Raw genomic sequence first — 21118 nt, forward strand, 5'->3', positions numbered from 1 at the left:
TTGAGTTCCAAAAAAGTGCTATCTAACTAAATAAGTTTGGTCATGTGTTATTTACAAAAATTTTCTTAAAATTATGCTATCTAGCAAAAAATTTCAACCAAAATGTGTTAGTTGAATTACAATTTACAAGTTACTTAACCATATACCAAGCTTATATTATTGTTTACTTAATTATAAAGATATAAAGGTACAAACTTATAAGAGAAATCCTGTTGGAGTAAGGCCATGTTCAAGGCCTATTCTTAAATACTCTTCCTTAAGATTGATTATTGTTAAATGTGTGACTTCAGGATTTTGGGGGCTTTTGGGTTTTGGCACCTCAAATATGTCTTTCTCAATCTGTTTTGCAATTTTCATCATCAATTAGCTAATTCACCAAAACTTTCACGTTAGCAAACCATTTGTTAGACGTACGTATCTCAAGACTACCTTTTTTTTTTCTTTTGGGTTAAGAATCATTTTGAGACTACATTTAATGGAATTTCTTCACTCCAGCATAAAATGATCTTAATATTTTGCTAATATACTGTACTAGCTAAACAATGTGTTTATTTACAAGCCTTTGACCACAAGTGTTTTTGGACATCAACAGAGGAGGATAGCCCATCCGGTGTCTTTATTTGTTGTTGTAATTTTATTTTATTTTCTTTCAATATATGATGTAATCTGGGAATACTTATAGGCCCCGGATTAGAGAATTGATTATTGCTTAATAATATTTCTTAGTGAAGGTCGTACTTAGCTCAAAGTCCAACCAAGACAACCAATTATTGGCTTGCATGCATTTTTAGTGTTTGCATGTACCACCACTTGGTTTCAGCACGTACACTATATCTAGTGTGAAAAACTGTCTACTAATTTCTTTGAATTTTATTTTCTTACCTATCCACTAATACCAAAAGGAAATTATTATTATCATTTTTTCTAAAAGAAGCAAAATTAAAGAAATAAGGAAAATTGAAAGATTTTGTAACTAATAGTCTAATACACTTAGAATTTTTTTTTTTTTTTATAGGACTTAGTTATAACTTTTGAACAAGCTTACCAGTATCACTCTATAGTCTAAATAAGAGTCATAAAGATCCTAAGGTACAGTTAATTAAGTCGTTCATCTTGTATTGCATGCATATCTCCTTCATCCTCTCCTCCTCTCTTTTATTTATGTTTCGAAATGTCATGGCATGGCTTAAAAGTTAAAAATTTTATTGAATTTTCCCTTAGTTATTTTCCAAAATTTCAGAGCATGTGTTCCGTCGGAATGACACATTTCACAATGGTATTCTTCCCATTTTGATCGGAACATGTTAATTAGTAACATCATACATGCTCAAGATAAAGCAAAGGTCAAATTTAGGAACAAATACATCATAATAATAAGATAGTATTAACATGATTAATCTATAATAAATTTGAAAATACCAAAAAAAAAAAAAAAAAAAACTGTAAGAAAGACTCATTCAGAAAATGACAAAAAATGAATTAGTACTAATTAAGAAATAATAAAAATGAAATACTGTGAAATTCGTGTTAATTACTAACATCATATACATGCTCAAGATAAGCAAAGGTCAAATAGGAACATATACATCAAAATAAGATATTAACACCACGATTAATCTAATAATTTTGAAAAAATCATTAAAAAATCTTGTAAATCATTCAGAAAATGACCCCAAAAATTGAAATAGCACTAATTAAGAAATAATGAAAATGAAATACTGTGAAATTAGTGTTTTTTCTTTTTTACTTTCTGTTAAAAAAAAAAAATTAATCTAGATTGGAGATGCTCTATCTCTTGCCCAACGAGATCTTAGATATTGGTCTTCTAGATATTCTCCTTCTTTGAAATGCAGCAAATGACATAATTATCCTGCGATAACAACAACAATAAAAACATTTAGGGAGAAGTTTAAACCGTATGGAAATATTTGCATTGTGCCTTTTTTTAATTATTAAAGAAGTAAATTAGGAAACTTGCGCATGGAGAAAAAAAATCCATGTTTGTTTATTCTAAAATAAATATAATCAGATAACTTTGGACAATATGCAACATTAAGCAATTAAGCATCATTCAGATAAAAATGTTCACACTCATCTATTCTCGGGTGCATCCTTTGCTAGATATTCTAACATATACATGCAGCAAAATAAATCATAAACGTTCTCACACACACATGCGTATTTATAAATCTCACCCAATAACTTAATTTGAACAATATGTATATGCAACAATATTAAACAAGCATCGTTAAAAAACCAAAACTGGGTCACCATTAATTATAGCAACCAAATAAAATGGGAACTAATCGGCTATAGAGTAACAAGAAATATCACACACTGTTTTCAACAGTCCCAGATCACAAATTGGATCACTATAACTAAAATCCACAACCTCTAGAATTCTGAATTTACAAACAGCAAGTAAAACCATGGAGTTCCATATATACATGCAGTCCAAACAAACATTAAACCCCTAAATTCAAAATGGCCACTTGACAAAACTGGTCAAATCCTCAACAACACGTACAGTAACATAAATTCAGTGACTGAAATCTAAGAAATAAATCAATAAAATAAGGTATACCCATTTGAGTAAATGAGCCGAAAATCAAATTGCTAGCCTAAATTTATTAACTTGGACACAGATACAAAATAATGTGGCAATCAAGTTTGAGCACCAAACAATATTTCAAATAAAATCTAGAAACAGAGCAATATGAATTTTAAATATAGAAAATCAAGGAAAATAAAACTTACATGATTAGTCGTGTTTGCAAACTCTCCGTCAAGTCGGTATTCTTTCATGGTCCACCTTCCCATGCCATTGAAGCCATTCTTAGCGACAAAACTGAAACTTCGCTTAGACCCATAGTGTATTGTTTTGCTATCATCATAAAGCTCTTCATCCTTTTAACTTGACACCAGGTGGCAACTCCCTATATAGCTTCTGCACCAGCACTGATCTGATGATGAATCTTGTTGTTGTGTCGATAATGAGTGCTCAAAAGATCACTGGACTTGAAACTAACCGAGATCACTGGTGAGGGCTACGACGCCGATGATGCTCAAAAGAGTCAATGCACGCGACGTGTTTGATTATGATTCCGACTTGTACACCAGGATGGTTAGGTACCCACTTGAAGTGCTGGCGATTTTCGACATTGTTTTGATGAACATGGTGGGACGAATTAACCCTTTGTTTGAAAAGCACATTCAAACTCGGTTTTTCAATCTCAAGAGCTCCACTTCAGGGAGAAATCTTAACCCATCTGGTTAGTTCCTCCTTTTGCTTCTTATACAATTTTTTAAACCCATATTTGACTTTTGGGATATTTGTACTGATTTGGGTTGTGTTTTGATTAGATGTTGAGGTTACTACCCAGATCCTGTTGTTACAAATAGAGGTAATTTCATTTGGGGTGTTGTGATGATTTTTGGTTTAATTTGTGTCACAGTAATTGTTTTTCTTGAAATGAATGTATTTAGTAGTTGTTGACTAGTGAGTTTTGTCAGAGCAAATAAACTGAACCCAAGATATGCTTGAAGGAAGAGTGTCAAGCTAGGGACTCCATGACACTGGTTCACAACCGATGCAGGTAATTCATAGCCTGTAGACTGTAAGAATATTGTAATAAACTCTTGCTGCTAACAAGTTTTTACTGATGCTGGTAACAAGTTTTCACTGATTTTATATTCTACTGATGTCTTTAGTTCATAGAAGATTCTTTATCAACAAGTTATTTTTATGTATTTTAATTTTTGTTGGGAAGGGATATTTGATGTTCATTGAAGACTCCATTTTTATTTTTGCTTGCTGTCAATAGAGCTAGCATATATGAAAGGAAGCTGTACAGAATCTGATATTATTTGAGGTGTTTAATTAGTCTGTCCATCTCTTGGGAATTCAGGTCAAAAAATTTGTTGTGAAACAAACTCACCTTTGTACTTGCTGTCCTATACATCTGTTTTTGCTGAATAATTCCGAAGTTCTTCCACCAAAAAGAAAGGTACATCAGGCTGAGGGCCTGAGCCCATCTCTGTCTTAATGAATGTTCTAGTTAATTTGGGGTGAAAAAATCTGGTTTCAGAATCTGGCTTCAATAATTTATGAATGATGTGGGTAGGTTTTGGTTGTGTGTGAATTAAAGTTGGGTAGGAAAAATTAAGGTTGTTATTGATGAGGGTATATACATAGGAATTGATGTTGAACTTCATCTATTTTAGGTTCAGCAATCAGCGTGGTGTGAAGTTTTTTTTGGGTGATTGGGGGTTTACAATTTGGTTGGGTCATACAATTGGCAGTGGATCTTGGTCAATCTTGAATGGTAGGGTGAGTCATTAATTTGAGGGTGGGTAGTGGCTTATTAATCATAAGGCCAGGGTTTACAATTCTGTTTGGGATGCTGGTTAGTTAATTCATGAAATTGGCGTATTGGGTCTTGCTTAGTCTTAGGGTAGATGTCTTAATAATGGTGGAGCTTTGCTCAAAGTGTGTAAACATAACACTGGGTGCGAACTATACCACAAGAGATTGAGGGCTTGGTGAAGTAGCAGGGGCCAATAGAAAGAAGAGTAAGAACTTTATATACAAATGATATTTGAAGGGAGACCTGCTAGTTAAAGTCCTATTCACATGATTTTTTTTATTTATTTATTAAAGGACGATATTATATTACGTTCTCCTATTTTGTTTCACTATAATGTTCAAGAGTGACTCAATAACTTTGTAGCCTCTGTAATCAATGTTAAGCTGAAGTTGGATTTGTGGAAGGTCCTGTATTGAGGACAGAAATCATCTCTTTTTTTTGTACTCTTTTACTTAATTAAAGGAAATGGACAATCTCTAACCCCAAATTCAACTGCTGGATTTAGTTGATTGGAGTGTAATTCACCTAAAAGGGAAGAACTTAAGAGCTGTACTTTGTAAATTAGCTTAAGAAACTATATACTGAAGACCAGTTTATTATTAGTCATAATGAAAGATGTTAAGGATTTTCAATATTTAAATTTTGAATCGTGTGCTGTGTTGTACTGTAAATGGAGGATGAATGTTTCCCTAGTTTGTAAGGGTGTTTGATCTTGTTTGATAGTGTGTTGCAAGGTGGGGATTTAGAGTTGTGTTTTGTAAATTAGATGGATAGTCTGACTTTAGGTTAAGGATGAGTTTTGTTTAGCTATATTTAGCATTTGGTGTTTTAGGCTTTGATGCACTACAGCTCTACATTTTTTGCAGGTGTTGTACTTTGTTTAGTGCAATTAGCTGTTAAGTTTTGTATCGGTGTTTGTATCCTATTCTTTGTTATTGTGATGACTGATTCTTTCCAAAAAAAAAAAAAAAGAAGGTTTAGCTGGAGGAATTATTATCTAGATATTCACATCACATTCCTTATACTCAATAAGTGGGAAGAGTAAATTGAAGGTTAATTCTTAGAGTAAAAAAAAGCATTTATAAATTACTGTTCTCCATCACAAGCTGTATTGTTGGATGGGAAAAGCTTGGTAGGAGTATCATTTTATTTTCTATATTTCATTCAAAAAAAGAGTATCATTTTATTTTAATTTGAACTATCTTCTTTTCCATGAATTAAATATTAGAACTCGATCTAATGTCTTGTACATTCTCATCTTCTTTGTAGGTTGTTATTGTTTTAGTTTATAATCCCTTAGGATTTGAGGTAGTAGTACAAATTCTTGTGAGTGCTTCTATTCTTAGTCTTCCTTGTAATTGAACTTTTTACTTAATATATTTTTTTGTCAATGCTTCATACCTGGCACTTATTATCATGTTCCAAAATAATTTAATTATCATATTGTTTAGATTTTGCTTTATCCTTTGTTTATCTAATTGTAATTATATATATACATGCAAGTTGCTTTTCCTGAACTTAGTGATTATTTATTCATTCTAATTTTTGGACCTTACTAATACTGGTCCCTGCCATTTAGAACACCGTGAATAGTGAATATATAGCATTGCTTTTAATAAGTTTGACCAAAATTCATTTCAGATCTCTAAATTTACTTTTGAAAGTCCTCGAAGTTTCAAATTTATTCACTTTAAGGTATTGCTTTAGTGTCTGTCATGTAATTGCCGTTAAGTGAAAATCTATAGAAAAGCAAGACTTGATGGCAATTTTCTAAAGGAAGATCTTTAATTGAATAAACTTTAAACTTAAAGGATTTCTTCCTCCTATGAGGGCCCATATGTGGTTGAACTGAAAGGAGTTCTAGTAGTTCAAAGTCAGGAGGGCCCATATGTGATTGAACTTAAAGGAGTTCTAGTAGTTCAAAGTCCAACTAAGACACCGAAGTAATTGCTTGCAAGGAAAATTTAGGACCACAATTTTTTTTGATACTAATCTAATGTGGTAGATTATGATTATTTGAAGAAAAAATAATGAGTTTATGTAGAAGCCATAGGTAACCACACTCAATTGGCCACTTCAGAATTGTAACCAAAAAAAAAAATTAAGAGGTAATTTTTTCTGGTGACACATATGATATGTATCTACCAAGTCTGTGTATTAATTTTTTGGATGTGGGTATTAATTGTATAGTGCACGTGACTGAAAGACTAGGGGCAACTGGTTATAGTTGAAGAAACTTTGTTTAGGCATTCTTTCAAACATGGCAAAAAGGTTAAGTGAGGCTCACATTTGATATAAACAATGTTTCGGTTCCTGATCAATTCAGGTAAAATATTATGTTGTTAAACAAACGCACATGAATTTTTGCACTTTGAGTCCTTCCTATTCACATATCTTTTTTTTTTTTTTTATTGTAGGATGATATTCTCTAGTTCTGTTTGACTATAATGTTCAAGAGTGAGTCAATGACTTGATAGCTTCTTCAAGCTGTAGGAATTATTATCTCATAGATACTCACGTTCCTACCTGGGAAAAGTAAACTGTAGGTTGATTCAATATAGAGTCAAAAAAACATTTTTAAGTTACTGTCCTCCATCACTGCATATTACAGCCATAATATCTTGTTCTCATAGTCAATACCACCTCGACATTGTATCGTTCACAACTCAGATTCTTATTTGGGGGGTTGGGAGGAGGGGAGGGGAGGGAAAGGGGGATTTGGGGGATATATGTTGGAATAGTGGAAGCTCTAATACTAGATTGTTTAACCGAACACGTGATAGGAGCACAAAATTCCAAACACATGATATTATTTTACAAAGCTTTTCACTGGATAACCATTTATCCTCATAAATCCGAATTCTATACCAACACCAATTCTCCACATCATCCCCACTGATATAACTTTCCTAGCTTTAAGAATACTTTGCCAAGTATAAGAACCCGAAGATATCTTGGCATCAAATAATGTACTTCTAGGGAAGTATTTGCTTGAAAAACTCTATAAAATAGAGAATTATGGTCGGTCAAGAGATATTAAACCTGTTTCGCAAGCATCGCCTCACTAAATTTCACCAAATCTTTAAAGCCCATACCATGACACTCCTGAGGTTGACGAAGAGTTCCTCATTTTTTCCAATGAAATTTTCTTTGCTCACCCCTTTGATTTGTTTCATCTAAAATCCCACATTTGGACACTACGAGTTACCCATATTTGGCATGCATCACTTTCAAAAAATTTGTCACAGCTGTAATGTAAAATGTATCTTGTGGCCTATATCATGTGCAACCTATTAGAAGTGTGCATTTTGTTTTTTAGTTATTATTAGCCAAGTTGCAAACACAGATTATGTGTCGAGACTCAAGTAAAATCAGGTTCAAGGTCCTTTAAGCTTTTGATTCCCTTTTGAATGTTGTTGGATGCTAATAGACTAGTTATTTTTGAGTTTCATTTTCACATCTAGTAAAAATAGTTGGAATTATATGTGGATTTCAGTTATTAGTTTGTTCCCCTGACATGTATGAGCTTATTGTTACAGATGATCTCTCTGCTATGGTTGGAATTGAAGGATGATACATCTTAATGAAAAGAGATCATGGACTTGGAGATTATTTACCTTCCAAATTGATCCATCTATGAATTTTGCACTTAACACATATGATTTAGTGGGATCTCTACCTGGTGGCAACAATAATTTATAGCTTGGGGATGCTATTTTTACTATGAAATGGGTTACTTGAAGATTTGCAAGTAACATTTTGGTTTTGGTTTAGATTTATTCAGTTGAATAGATTTTGGCATGGTTTGGATTGACTGAGTTCTTCTTCTTTTTATTTTTATTTTTGGTTACTGAGAAAATAAATTCTGAGATAACTTCTCTCTATTCTTTTTCATTTAATCCTTTTTTAACTCAGAAAATAATTTCTATTTTATAATTTTTTTTATCAAAAAGTATTTTTTTAATTAATTTATATATATTTTTTACTATAAAAATCTATAGAAAAGCAAAACCACATCATTTTGAGACACTTTATGGAAGTTTTCTAATGAACTCTAATCAAATTGAATAAAAGTAAAGTTAGAGACCTAAAATTAAATTACTTTCTTTAGTTGCATTGTTTCATTTGCATCTTTGGAAGCTGATTCATAGGATTTCAGGATTGGGTACCAACCTAATTTGAATAGGAATTAATACAAAGAAAAAGCATAATTGATGGAAGAAATTAATTATTTCATTTGTTGCTGAAATTGGTCTTTTTATGGTAAAAAAATGTTTCCAAAGTTATTCTAGAAAAAAGCGATAAGTTGTACAAGTCAGTGGACGTGTAAAACATAGGTAGCTAGTACTGGACAGAGATCTGTGTTACACATAATATAAGTCTTTTCTATACTTCATATCTTAAGCGACACATAACTTTATAGACAGATGAAGATCAAACTTATAATTAGTCATACTTAAGAATACTTGCAGATTTTAGTTGAATTAGTATTACTAGATGATCTGAGCCTAAAGTGTACTGTCAAAAAAGAAACCAATGGTTTCTAGACCAAATTGAACCTCAATCCACTGCTAGAAATGAGGTCACAATTTCAAACGTGTGTGAATGTAGGAGTATTTATCATTGAAAAAAATATATATAATTTTTAAAGAAGCATTATAACTAATGGAAAATAATCATAATTTTCAAAAAGAAAACTCAGATAATTTTCGCATAATATGTGTTAGGATTTTGGTGTTTAAGTCCATTAGAAGTCAGCACCAATTCTGAAAATTCAAACTTCAGTGGGCATGAACTTATGCTTATGCGATCCTCACTTTCATAGAGCAGGAGGTTGAAATGGATATGAGTTTGCCGGTACTTGTAGCTTCAAGGTCCTCCATGTGCTCTGTTACATTTTTAATTAGTTGCTGAAAGCATAGGTATAACTAGTCTCAAATTCCAAAATATAGTAAAAAAGTCGGGAATTATGTGTAAATTTCAGTTATTGGCTAGTTTATTATGGATTATCCCCACTTCACTACAGTTGGAATTGATGAATGATATTTTTAATCTAAGGAGTTCATGGAAAGTGTGCATAATCATGTCTTCGATTCACGATTTTAATTGAAAAAATGGGTGTGTAATAGTGTGTGTAATAAACACTACCATCGTTGTGTAATAGTGTGTATAATAAACTGTAAGGCTGTTTTTTTTCACTTTAAAGGCTCTTTTTCAAGGTGATATTTTGGTTTTGTTGGCCAGACCTTCAATATTTGGTTTCTGCAAAAATTTTCTCACTTCCTTTTCCAATTTCCTATTATAAATAACTTTTTGTAAAGTTTAAGGACCAAAATATTATTTTACCTCTTTTTCTTTAAATGTGAATTTTGACAGATTCAACATTAGATTGTATTTTCTTATTATTTCTTCTATGCATTATAAAATTTTAAGAATTAAAATTAAAGATTAATAGTTATGTCATCAATCAAATATTTAAATTACAAGTTTGTATAGTTTTAAATTATGTATAAAAATATGTTTATGGATTTGAATGGTAAATAATATCCGATTTGAATGAAATTTGACATGCATGTTAAGAACAAAATGAACATATAATCCAATGATTAAATTTAATTTCAAAATATATAATCATATTAATTTTTTAGAAGGAGCTTGTAACTGAAGTTTGTCATTTTCATATACCTTCACCCTTCAAGTACACACCATATAACAGCCATTCACATTTCAACTCATCTCTTCTTTCTTTCTCATCTCCTCAATCAAATAATTAAAAATCACAACCATCTGTGCATAGATTGCAGCCTTCACTGCTAATAAAGGAGACAAGTATCATTAACTAATCTAACAATTAAAAAAAGACTCGCACTTACAAATGGTAAAGACTTTATAGACAAGGGGAAAAAAAAAGTTTGTGAAAACTTTATAGTTTGAAGTTTGAACGCAATTACACGTTTAAGCTCACTTGACATTTTAGACAATTGCCCTAAATTTTATTCTTCCTTCCTTTACTTAGTATTCGTGTATCTAAGTAAGAAATCTTACCTTTTCTATATAAAAAATAAAATATTAAAAAACAAATATTATTTAAGTGATATTCCTGTATAAAAAAGTTTATTTGTTTTGTCTTGACTTTACTCCACCAAGCTAAAGTGAGCTTATTTCCTCAGCGTCATTGTTAGAGCATCCACAGCAGATGTTGCAAAAAAAAAAATGTCATTTTGTCACACTAAAGACCTATTTTATTATTTTACCACATTATTTTACAACATCACATTTATCAGATGTTTTATCATTCAATTCTATAGATTAAAATAATATTTACTACACATTAAAATAATATAAATAACACAATAAAATAATATATCTAATACAATAAATAACAACCACAACACTGCTGCCGCCGCCACACCACCATCGTCGTGGCAGCCACAATCCATTACAAAACAAAAAACAAAACCACCACCACAACCACCATCATCAACAACCCACCACAAAACCCATTAAAAATAGAGCAACATCCATTAGCACAACAACTCAAACCCAGAAAACACAGCAATTTAAACCTAGAAAACATGACCAAAACCCACTAGCACTGGCAACCCAAACCCACGAAACTACTAGCATCGCCAACCCAAAGCCACAAATCCACTTGCATCGACAACCAAAACCCACTAGCACCGGGAACCCACGATCAAGATCTCACCTCACCTCAACGTTGATGCCCACGATCAAGATCTCAACATCGATGCCCACGATCATGATGAACACTCCGATCTCACCTCAACATCGATGCCCACGTCGATTCCGATGGCGATGACGATGCCTGAAGAGATTGCGATGACAATGCAAAATGCAACCGGTGAGAGATCGGCAATGATGGATTGGCAATGACGAATCAAGATCAACAATTTATAAGAGAGAGGGAATCGGTGAGAGGGAACAGAGGTGAGAGAGAAGAGAAAAGAATAAAGTGAAAACTTATACCATTCTGATTCCGTAACATTGCAAATTTGCAACGGTAATGTAGTATGTTGTAAAAAATATGGCATTTAGAACATCTGATAAATTGGTCAAATGGTGTTTGGTGTGGGATATGTGCCAAATATTTAGCATTTAGCATAAATTCCACATGTGCTGTGGGTGCTCTTAGTGATCTATTTGATAATGTATTTTTTATTTTTTTGAATAATATGTACAATGCTTCTGGACAATCTTTATTAGATTAATCAAATAATTAAAAGGACATGCACTTCGAATACAAAAATGGAAAAATGGCGTACATTCAAAAAGTAAAAGAGTAAAGACTACGTTATTTCTATATAAATATATATATATATATATATATATATAAAACTATAAAAAAAATATATAAAAAAACTATATAATAAAAATACACTTTGGACCAATCTAGATCGTCTATATTGCACTGAAAGAAAAAGTGACCTAATAAAATGTCAGTGGCAGTCCCCCCACAATAGTTAGATGAAAAAGATCCACCATGATTATCATATAGATATTTGTCTCCTCCATCTATCGAATTATTGGAAATTTTCAAATCATTTGAAAGAAAATTTTAACCAGCACCTAGAATTCAAAATACCACATCATTCCATGTCCTTGCGGAGAAAAAACTGAACAAGTCAATAAAACTGTACAAGTCAATAAAATCAAGCTTTTAAGTGTGAACACAAACTTCCTACCTTTCACCAATTTACACGATTTAGACCACTTTAATTTTTATCAATTTCCTAACAAGAATTGTTGGTGACTTCCAGGGAACCTGGGGTCAAAGCTTAAAACAATTTTTTTTTTTTTTTATAAAAATAAAAACTAATATCTATTTCATATTTAACAAAATATGATATATAAAATAATTATTTTTTAAATATTTTAATATATTTATCAAAATGAAACTCAACGCTTTTTAAGTCTCAAAAATAGTCTATGATTGATTTTAAAACTAAAATAATCACAAACAGATAAACACAAATTTATATATATTACTAATATTAGCCACATCACAAAAATCACAAAATCACAAAAAAATTTTTTTTGATAAAACCAAAACAATCAGACCAAAGACTTTGGCCAATTGGTCTCATAAAAAAAAGCTACTAATGACTTACCAAACACTAGTCTCATAGATTCACAAAACTAGTCATGTCCTTGTCCTTGTCCTAGTGGTCCCCCTTTATTTCTTTATAGATAAAAGTAAAACCAAAAAAAAAAAAAATAAATAACAATTTACAAACACCGGTCCACACAAAAGCCACAATTACATAGTGGTTGAGTGACGCAACACATCAGTTAAAAAGCCACAACTCACAAACACAGCAGTCAAACACCACAATTCATAAAAAAAACTTAGAGGGTAGAGGGTAGAGGGCTAACCGGCTAAGGCAGAGCAATAGAGCAAAGGATCTGAGGAGGAGCAGCAGTAGCAAGAGTCCGGATCTAATTGAGCAGAACAGCAATAGCAGTGATGAAGATTGGAGGCGTTGATGAGGCTGAGTGGAGGAAGAATGAGGTTAGGGAAAAAAATTTGAGAATTGTAATTGAGGTTTTCAATCTATATTTATTTTTTACTTTGTCGGTTATTTATTTATTTATTTTTTTGGATGAGAGTTTGTGGGTTATTTTCTCAGATTGCATTCAGGTATACCAGTTTTTTTTTTTTTTTTTTTTTAATGGGGGGGCTATTAGGACGAAAATTTAAAATTTCAACCCATATATATATATATATACACTAGGTTTTTTTTGTTGGGGGGGGGGGGGTGGTTGAGGGGGCCTTGCCCTAATGTAGGTCCGTCCCTGGACGGACCTCCACATCTTTATTAGACTTTGGTCAACGAATGATTCTTTAAAATACCATTTATTTATTAACAAATGAGAATATTATACATTACAATTTTAAATTTCACACAAAAAAAAATTATATATAACCTCTCAAAACTATTTTTTTGACTCCACCAATGATTTGTCCATTTTAATTCTTAATTTTAGTACACAATAATAATATTTACTCAGCCAGATATAAAACCACTTATATTTAGGGGGTGTTTGAGAGAGGAATTTAAGTTATGTTGTTTGAGTGTTTATGATATACTTATAGTTGAAAAAGTATAAAAATATATATAATATTATTTAAACTGTGAAAAAAATTACTAAAACTCATTTCCCAAGGCCTTAGGGCTCAACGATTTGTGAAAAAAATTACTAAAACTCATTTCCCAAGGCCTTAGGGCTCAACGATTTTAAAAAAAATTATTTTCTTAAAAGAAAAGCAATCTAATGCAATTTTGTGGTCTCAATAATTCAAATTAGTTGTCAGTTTCTGGGCTCAATTACCGATTATTAAAATGTTATAATTAATCTGATATATACGGAGGTTCCAAAAAAGTTTAAAGTACATGTTGTACAATTTCACGTCCCCTCACACGTGACGTGAAATTAACTTTTTGTTTTTTAAATAAAATAAAGGTGGACGTCTTTTGTTGAATTGGCAGCATCTACATATAATATTCATTCCATCCCGTACCTTCCTTATAACATCATCAGAAATACTACTCCATTTTGAGAGTTTTGTTTTTTTGAATTGGGTATCAAATGGCGTGTTCAACTTGGAAGTATCAAGTCTTCTTTTTGTTCTGTTTGATCTTGCATTCTCAACTTCCCTTTCCATCGTCTCTTTCTTCTTCCTTGTCTTCAATGCAACCTTGCTCTGCTCTACTCCATTTTAATAGGTCTATTTCTCTTAAAAAATCTGTTTCTGCCTCACTTTCTTCTTATCCTAAAACAACCAGTTGGCATGAGGATAAGCACTGTTGCACTTGGGATGGGGTCGAGTGTGACAAAAACACAAGCCTTGTGGTTGGCCTGGACCTTAGTTCCAGCTGGCTTTATGGCAACTTTCTTTCTAACAGTACCCTGTTTTTTCTTCCCAATCTCAGGAGGTTGAACCTCGCTGACAATAGCTTCAATCACTCCCTATTTCCTTCTGAGTTTGGCAACTTTAAGAGTTTGACTCATCTCAACCTTTCTTATTCCGCATTTTCTGGCCAAATCCCGTTTGAAATCTCTCAGTTGTCTTCACTGGTTTCACTTGATCTTTCTAAGAATCGCCTGTTAATCGAAGCTCCAGTATGGAAAAGAGTCATTGGTAACCTAACTCAGTTAAGGGAACTTCTTCTGGATTCCACAAATATGTCCTCAATTAGACCTAATTCTTTGATGAATCTATCCTCCTCTTTGACAACTCTTAGTCTCCGCTACTGTGACTTACAGGGAAAACTCGAAAATAACATCCTTTGCCTTCCCAGTATACAAACCCTTGATCTAACAGGTAACTTGAACCTTGAAGGTTCTCTTTTAAAGTCTAATTGGAGCTGTATTTCCCTGAATTTCTTAGCTCTCTCTGGGAGAATGTTTTCAAGAGAATTCCTTAATTCCATTGGCAATTTGAAGTCCTTACAGCATTTGGCCCTCCCTTATTGCAATATTATGGGGTCAATTCCAACATGGTTTGGGAACCTTACAAAACTTACTTATTTGGATCTATCATCTAATAGTTTTAGCGGTGAGATTCTTTTACCACTTTTAAATTTTAGGTCTTTTTGGCTGACGCATCAAACTAGCAATTTTTTAATTATTGATGAATATTTTTAACAGGTTTGTTGCCATCATCACTATTCAACTTGACGAATCTCTCAACTTTAGACCTTTGGAAGAATCAACTTGTTGGTCCCCGTCCTAGTCACATAAGTGGTTTGAATCTAGTTGATCTCCATTTAAGTTTAAATTTCCTAAATGTAACACTGCCATCTTGGTTGTTTAGTATGCCATCTTTGGAGACTTTGTCTCTTAATGATAACCAATTTGTTGGTGAGATTGGTGAATTCAAGTACAATTCATTGAAGTATCTTGATTTGGGTTATAATAAGCTACATGGCTTTATACCTAGGTCAGTATCTAGACTTGTGAACCTTACTAAGCTATCTCTCCCATCAAATAACTTGAGTATTATATTGGGATCTGAAATGTTTTCAAAGCTCAAAAATCTTGAGACTCTTGATTTGTCAAATAACTCAGTTAGCATCAATAATAATGCTGCCTATTCCCTGCCCAATCTTCAAAATTTGTTCTTGTCTTACTCCAATATCAGTGAATTCCCAATTTTCTTAGGACTGACAACAAATTTACAATTCTTAGACCTTTCCAATAACCAAATTTATGGTCGGGTTCCAAGATGGTTGGGGGATGTGGGGAATAATTCATTACATCATGTTGATCTTCGTAACAACTTGCTACAAGGACCAGTTCCCATTCTAAATTCTTCCAATCTGCAATTTATCTTTTTCTCCAATAACAGTATAACGGGAGAAATCCCTTCTTTAATTTGCAATGCAATTAGCCTTCAAGTTTTAGACTTGTCTCATAACAACTTAAGTGGCATGATTCCTAAGTGTTTGGTAAGCTCTACTACCCTCTCGGTGTTGGATTTGCGAAGGAATAGCATTCATGGTAACATCCCTGCAATATTTTCCAAAGGAAATCATTTTAGGAATATTAACCTTAATGGCAATCAATTGGAAGGGCCATTGCCACAGTCTTTGGTCAATTGTACAAACTTGGAAATTCTAGATCTTGGAAACAATAAGATAAATGGAGTCTTCCCTTATTGGTTAGGAAGTCTTCAAAAATTGCAAGTTCTTGTCATAAATCAAACAGATTTCAAGGTCATATAGGCAATCCTAAAACCAAATTTCCTTTCCCAAATTTGCGAATCATAGACATCTCTAACAATCAGTTTAATGGTCCTTTGCCAATAACATATTTTGAATATTTGAAAGCCATGATGAATGTGGATGAGAGTGGAGTTGCATTGAAATATATGGGAGAAGATTATTATCAAGATTCATTGAATATCATGATGAAAGGGCAATCTGTTGAGATGGAGAGAGTCCTAACCATCTTAACAAGCATTGATTTTTCGAAAAATAGTTTTGGAGGAGAGATGCCAAAGATAATTGGAAGGTTTAAATCACTTAAGGGGCTCAACTTTTCTTACAATAAGCTTGTGGGTTATATTCCATCATCAATTGGAAATTTGACCAATCTTGAATGGTTAGACCTCTCTTTCAACAAACTCAGTGGGGAGATTCCTAGTCAATTGGTAGATCTAACGTCACTTGAAGTCTTAAAGCTATCACATAACCAACTCACAGGACACATACCTTCAGGAAATCAATTCAATACGTTCAACAATGATTCGTACACTGAAAACTTGGGATTGTGTGGGTTTCCATTGTCCAAAACATGCGATAACCACAAGGCAAAACAACAACCACCACCTACCTTGCAACAAGATGAAAATTTAGAGCATGAAAATGGGTTTCGTTGGCAAGCTGTATCCATAGGTTACGCATGTGGAACAATATTCGGAATGTTTATGGGATATCTTATGTTCAAAATTGGAAAACCAAAGTGCCTTGTGAGGATGGTCAAATTAGAGCAGCATATCATACTCAAAAGATTGAAGAAGAATGCCCACAAACATGGTGGAAGAAGATAATTGCTTCTATGGTATGTGATGTTCTTATTTTTAAGACTTTAGAATGAATCTCTATACCTGAAAACATAAAAGCTTCTATTATTATTAGCAACTGTGATTTTTTTTTTGTCCCTTTGAATTATAGTTATGTATCTTGGATATCTTATTCAATTTCTTACCTTCTTATTCAATTTCTTTGGGTGTAATTTAGATGTCATGGATATTATGCAGCAAATGGGGCTCGAATCCTTGTATGCTATTTAAGAAGACATAATATGGCTATGATGATGGCTACTGTTTCTAGTCTTTTGCAAAATGGTGCATTCTGGTGTCTTGATGTAGTCACAACTGTTGGTTTGTTCACAAGGTTCATCCCTTGGTTGTATTTCTATTTGCTATGTAGGTTTATTATTTTGTTTTTAAAGGATATGCTGACTTGGTCTGTTAGCCTATGTTTAGGTGGCACCTTTGTACTTGTATTTTTTGTGCTTACAAAGGATTCCTCCATCCAGTGTAGTTCCCTTCAGGGCTTTGTGTAATTTGGTTTGTATTTAATAAAATTGATTGATTTATCAAAAAAAAAATTTGTTCATATCGTAACCAATGATTGGTTTAAAATATCAAACCTGTATAATGTTAATTTTGCATGTGAATATTGTCCTTGCCAATAATACTAGTTAATTTACTTAATCAATTTAGACAATTCCATTTTTTTTTTTTTTTTTTGATAATTTTAGACAGTTCTATGTTAGCTTGTGGGACTACTTTGTATAATTTTTTTTTTTTTTTTTTTTTTTTTTTTTTTTTTTTTTTATCAATGTTTACTAGGCTATTGTGGAATAGCTTTAGCACTAGTAATTATCATAGACAGAGGCCCTTAGACCTTAGTGCATGCATGCCTAGAGATTTCCTTTTGCTGATCTTGAGGAGAAAAAGAAGTGAGGATTCCAATGGATCCAACTTAGCCTTGAGCAGGCCAGATATGCGTTTTGTCTTAACCTTGGTAAAGGATGGGTTTCATTTGGGTTCAACTTCAATGGAACATGACTTTGTAAATTATGACTCCAAATTCAATTTCTTTCCACCATCAAAGAAAAAAGGGCATTTTGATTGAAATTTGAAGAAATATGCCTCCATCAGAAAAATACAGTGAGATTGTTTTCTCCTCCATTGTTTCCATCTAGTTTCTTTATCATTTGATGCCTTCTCTCTCTCTCTCTCTCAATTAAGTGGATCATCCATAGTTGGATTATTTGGTTCTAGATGGATGTCATCTGATCTCAACCTACATTACTCAAGTATTTATTTTGTGTAAATTGATTTTTATTTTTTTTTAATGCAGTTAATTGTGATAGTTGGTGTTGGAGTTAGTTTTAGGTCAAAAATCTCCTCCACCTTGGATGGGAGGTCAGTCAAGTTTTCATTATTGGACATTAGGTTTTCATATGTATATTTTATTGATCTGGTTGGTTGACTTAAGATGCATATTTTCTGCTTACCATATCAAGCATGTGTACTCAATGTAATCAAGAATAATCCTGCAACAGTCAATTTCCTAGTACCAGTCATTCTTTTTTAATCAAATGGTTTCTTGTTTTTAAAAATAGATGTGTACCAAATGCATAGAACCTTGAAATTTTTTGAAAAATGTGTATCATTTTGACTTTTAAAAGCTACACCGAATGATTCGCACTACAACATTGCACCTTACAGGTCTATGATAGTATACTAGTTTAGCTAACCATTTAAAGGTAGGACAAGCTGCCCAAAAGTTAAAATGGCTTGACATTTTAATGCCTTTGGTTAGGATCTCTGAAAGGATATATTTTGTAGATTGGCTGAAGAGCTATTTTTCAATAATATAATTTAAAAACATAAGTCTTTATTTTTTTTGTTCTTTTTCTGTTACTTAGGATATTTGAACGATAGTGAAGGTGGCAGGGCCATAACTTCATTATTGTTGGGATAGCAACTCTAGTGACTGATATAACTGCTTTATTCCTTAAGTTTTTGGAATTGATTAGGGGTGTGCATGGGTCGGATTGGGTCGGGTTGAGGGGATTTTTTGACCCAACCCACCATGGTGGGTCAAAAAAAACCCAACCCAACCCAACCCATCACATAAGCCCAACCCAACCCAACCCACGGGTTGGGTCGGGTTGAACCCATGGGTTTGAAATTTATTATTATTATTATTATTAAATTGAGTAGAAAAAAAATTAAAATATTAGAAAAAACCTAAAGATTAGTATCAATGTAACTCCTTAAAGGCAAATAACACTAATGATTAAACAACAATAGTAATTTATTGGGATTTGTGTGAACTAATGACTTTTATATAGGATAAGAAGAACTGACTATTTAAAAAAATTTATTAATTATATAATATATTATATACATATATATATATATATATATATTAAATTAGTAGTAGTAGGAGGAACTGAGGAAATGCTGCTCTACAATTATTTTTTTAAATTATTAAATATAATATATATATATATATATATATAAGTTCCTTACAATTGATTTAAAAAAAATTTATTAAATATAAAAAAATATTTTAAATATATATTAAATATAGGTGGGTCGGGTTGGGTTTGGCGGGTTTGTAATTTTATGACCCAGACCCAACCCAACCCGCCATAAAATTTTTTTTGTGACCCAACCCAACCCACCAAGCCTTAAAAACCGACCCAACTCGGCGGGTCGGGTTTGGCGGGTCGGTGGGTTTTCTGCACACCCCTAGAATTGATCATTCTATTCTTTAGGATCCTTTATCCCAATTCTCTAATGCTCAAACTAAAATTTTAAAGTAGTTACAAGTCACATTGTTGTCAATGGAATACAAGACAAGCATTAACAGAGAAGCTCCAATTTCAAGTCAGTCTTTTGCATGTAGAAAGGATAGTTGGAAAATGAAAATCAGCATTTAATAGTTTAACCCGCTTCTGAAATCTGCAGAAGGTTATGAGCTAACCATCTCAAACTGCAAAGCATACTGTGAACTGAGGATGAGGTCAATTCAGAAAATTCTGTGTGGAACCTTTAAAATCCTTTGATGGGCTCTCTAAATGTTTGTGCTCAAGTATATAATATTCATAGACAATTGTCCATTTAAGAACTCGCCTCAATTATACTATCTGCATACATAGCGTATTTGATGAGGAAAAGATGTATACCTTCTGTAATCCAATGCAAAAGTTCTAATTGACGATGAAACAAGAAATTGGAACAATGACATGCTAGATGGTCTATTTGTTCCAAGTGAAGCCGATGTTATCAGAAATATCCCCTTAGCCTGTGTTGTATCGGAGGACACACTCTATTGGCCTTTAACTCATGATGGTCGCTACACTTGTAAATCTAGATACAGGTTTTTGAAGGAAGAATCTGAACCAGCAAACCCGAGTGGCTTTCTGCCTCAGGAAACGCAGCTATGGAAGGGATTGTGGTCTTTGAAAATTCCAAATAAGGTAAAGAATCTTGTATGGAGAGCCTGCCGTAATTCATTACCTACCAAGGGGAATCTGGTACATCATACAATCATTACTAACTCCACCTGTGACCGATGTCTTGAAGCTTCAGAATCACCATTACATGCTATCTGGACGCTGTTTGGGCAGACCTGGACTTGTGGGGTTTTCGACAAAATCATCAATTCTTCAACTTTAAGGAGCTTCTATCTTGGATAATGCAGCAACACAACAGCCCTGCACTTTTCTCTATGACGGCCTGGTCTGTTTGGATGCAAAGAAACCAAGTCAAACTGAATTAGCCCAGCAGCATGCTCTCTGACATTGCTCAGCTCTCAACAATCAGGTACAATGAGTACTGTGCAGCCCAGCCTTCTGCAAACTCACCACAACAGTGCCTTCAACAGCAACATTCTCGTGCTTCCTGGCAGCCTCCCCCTCTTGATTTGTATAAAATCAACTATGATGGTGCCACTTTTGAATCAGACAATATGTCAGGCATTGGTGAGGTCATCTGAGATTCACAAGGTTCAGCCATTGCAGCACTCTCTCAGCAGCTTCCACGTCGATACCATGCAGCAGAAATTGAAACTCCGGCAGCAACAACGGCACTTGAATTTACTCTTGAGATTGGGATAACGGATGCAGTGCTGGAAGGGGATTCTATGCTGGTTGTTCAAGCCATTTCTGCTGATACAATCTCTGTCTCCTCTTGGTTCTTT

General features: G+C 33.1%; 3 protein-coding genes across 4 annotated transcripts; all 3 read left to right on the top strand.

Moving 5' to 3' along the window:
• Positions 1-2752: 2752 nt before the first annotated feature.
• Positions 2753-8180, top strand: LOC115987529 (DNA replication licensing factor MCM4-like). 2 transcript variants are annotated; one of them, XR_004091131.1, is made up of 4 exons: positions 2753-3272; positions 3364-3404; positions 3514-3596; positions 7907-8180. XR_004091131.1 is itself a non-coding variant. In XM_031111106.1 (3 exons), the coding sequence occupies exons 1-3, from the start codon at positions 3059-3061 to the stop codon at positions 3520-3522; spliced, it is 264 nt and encodes an 87-aa protein (XP_030966966.1). In that variant the 5' UTR covers positions 2753-3058; the 3' UTR covers positions 3523-3675. The 2 variants fall into 2 exon arrangements, 1 of the variants encoding a protein (XP_030966966.1); XM_031111106.1 differs by lacking the exon at positions 7907-8180 and having other exon boundaries at positions 3514-3675.
• Positions 8181-13976: 5796 nt separating this feature from the next.
• Positions 13977-16114, top strand: LOC115985775 (receptor-like protein 7). Its single transcript, XM_031108673.1, has 2 exons — positions 13977-14946; positions 15039-16114. Exons 1-2 carry the CDS (start codon positions 13977-13979, stop codon positions 16112-16114), a joined length of 2046 nt encoding a protein of 681 aa, XP_030964533.1.
• A 107-nt stretch (positions 16115-16221) lies between these two features.
• Positions 16222-16941, top strand: LOC115985776 (receptor-like protein 33). The gene has a single exon (XM_031108675.1). The coding sequence runs from the start codon at positions 16222-16224 to the stop codon at positions 16939-16941; it is 720 nt and encodes a 239-aa protein (XP_030964535.1).
• Positions 16942-21118: the final 4177 nt, after the last annotated feature.

The sequence above is a fragment of the Quercus lobata genome, chromosome 4, assembly GCF_001633185.2.
Source record: "Quercus lobata isolate SW786 chromosome 4, ValleyOak3.0 Primary Assembly, whole genome shotgun sequence".
In the NCBI taxonomy this organism is placed as follows: Eukaryota; Viridiplantae; Streptophyta; class Magnoliopsida; order Fagales; family Fagaceae; genus Quercus; species Quercus lobata.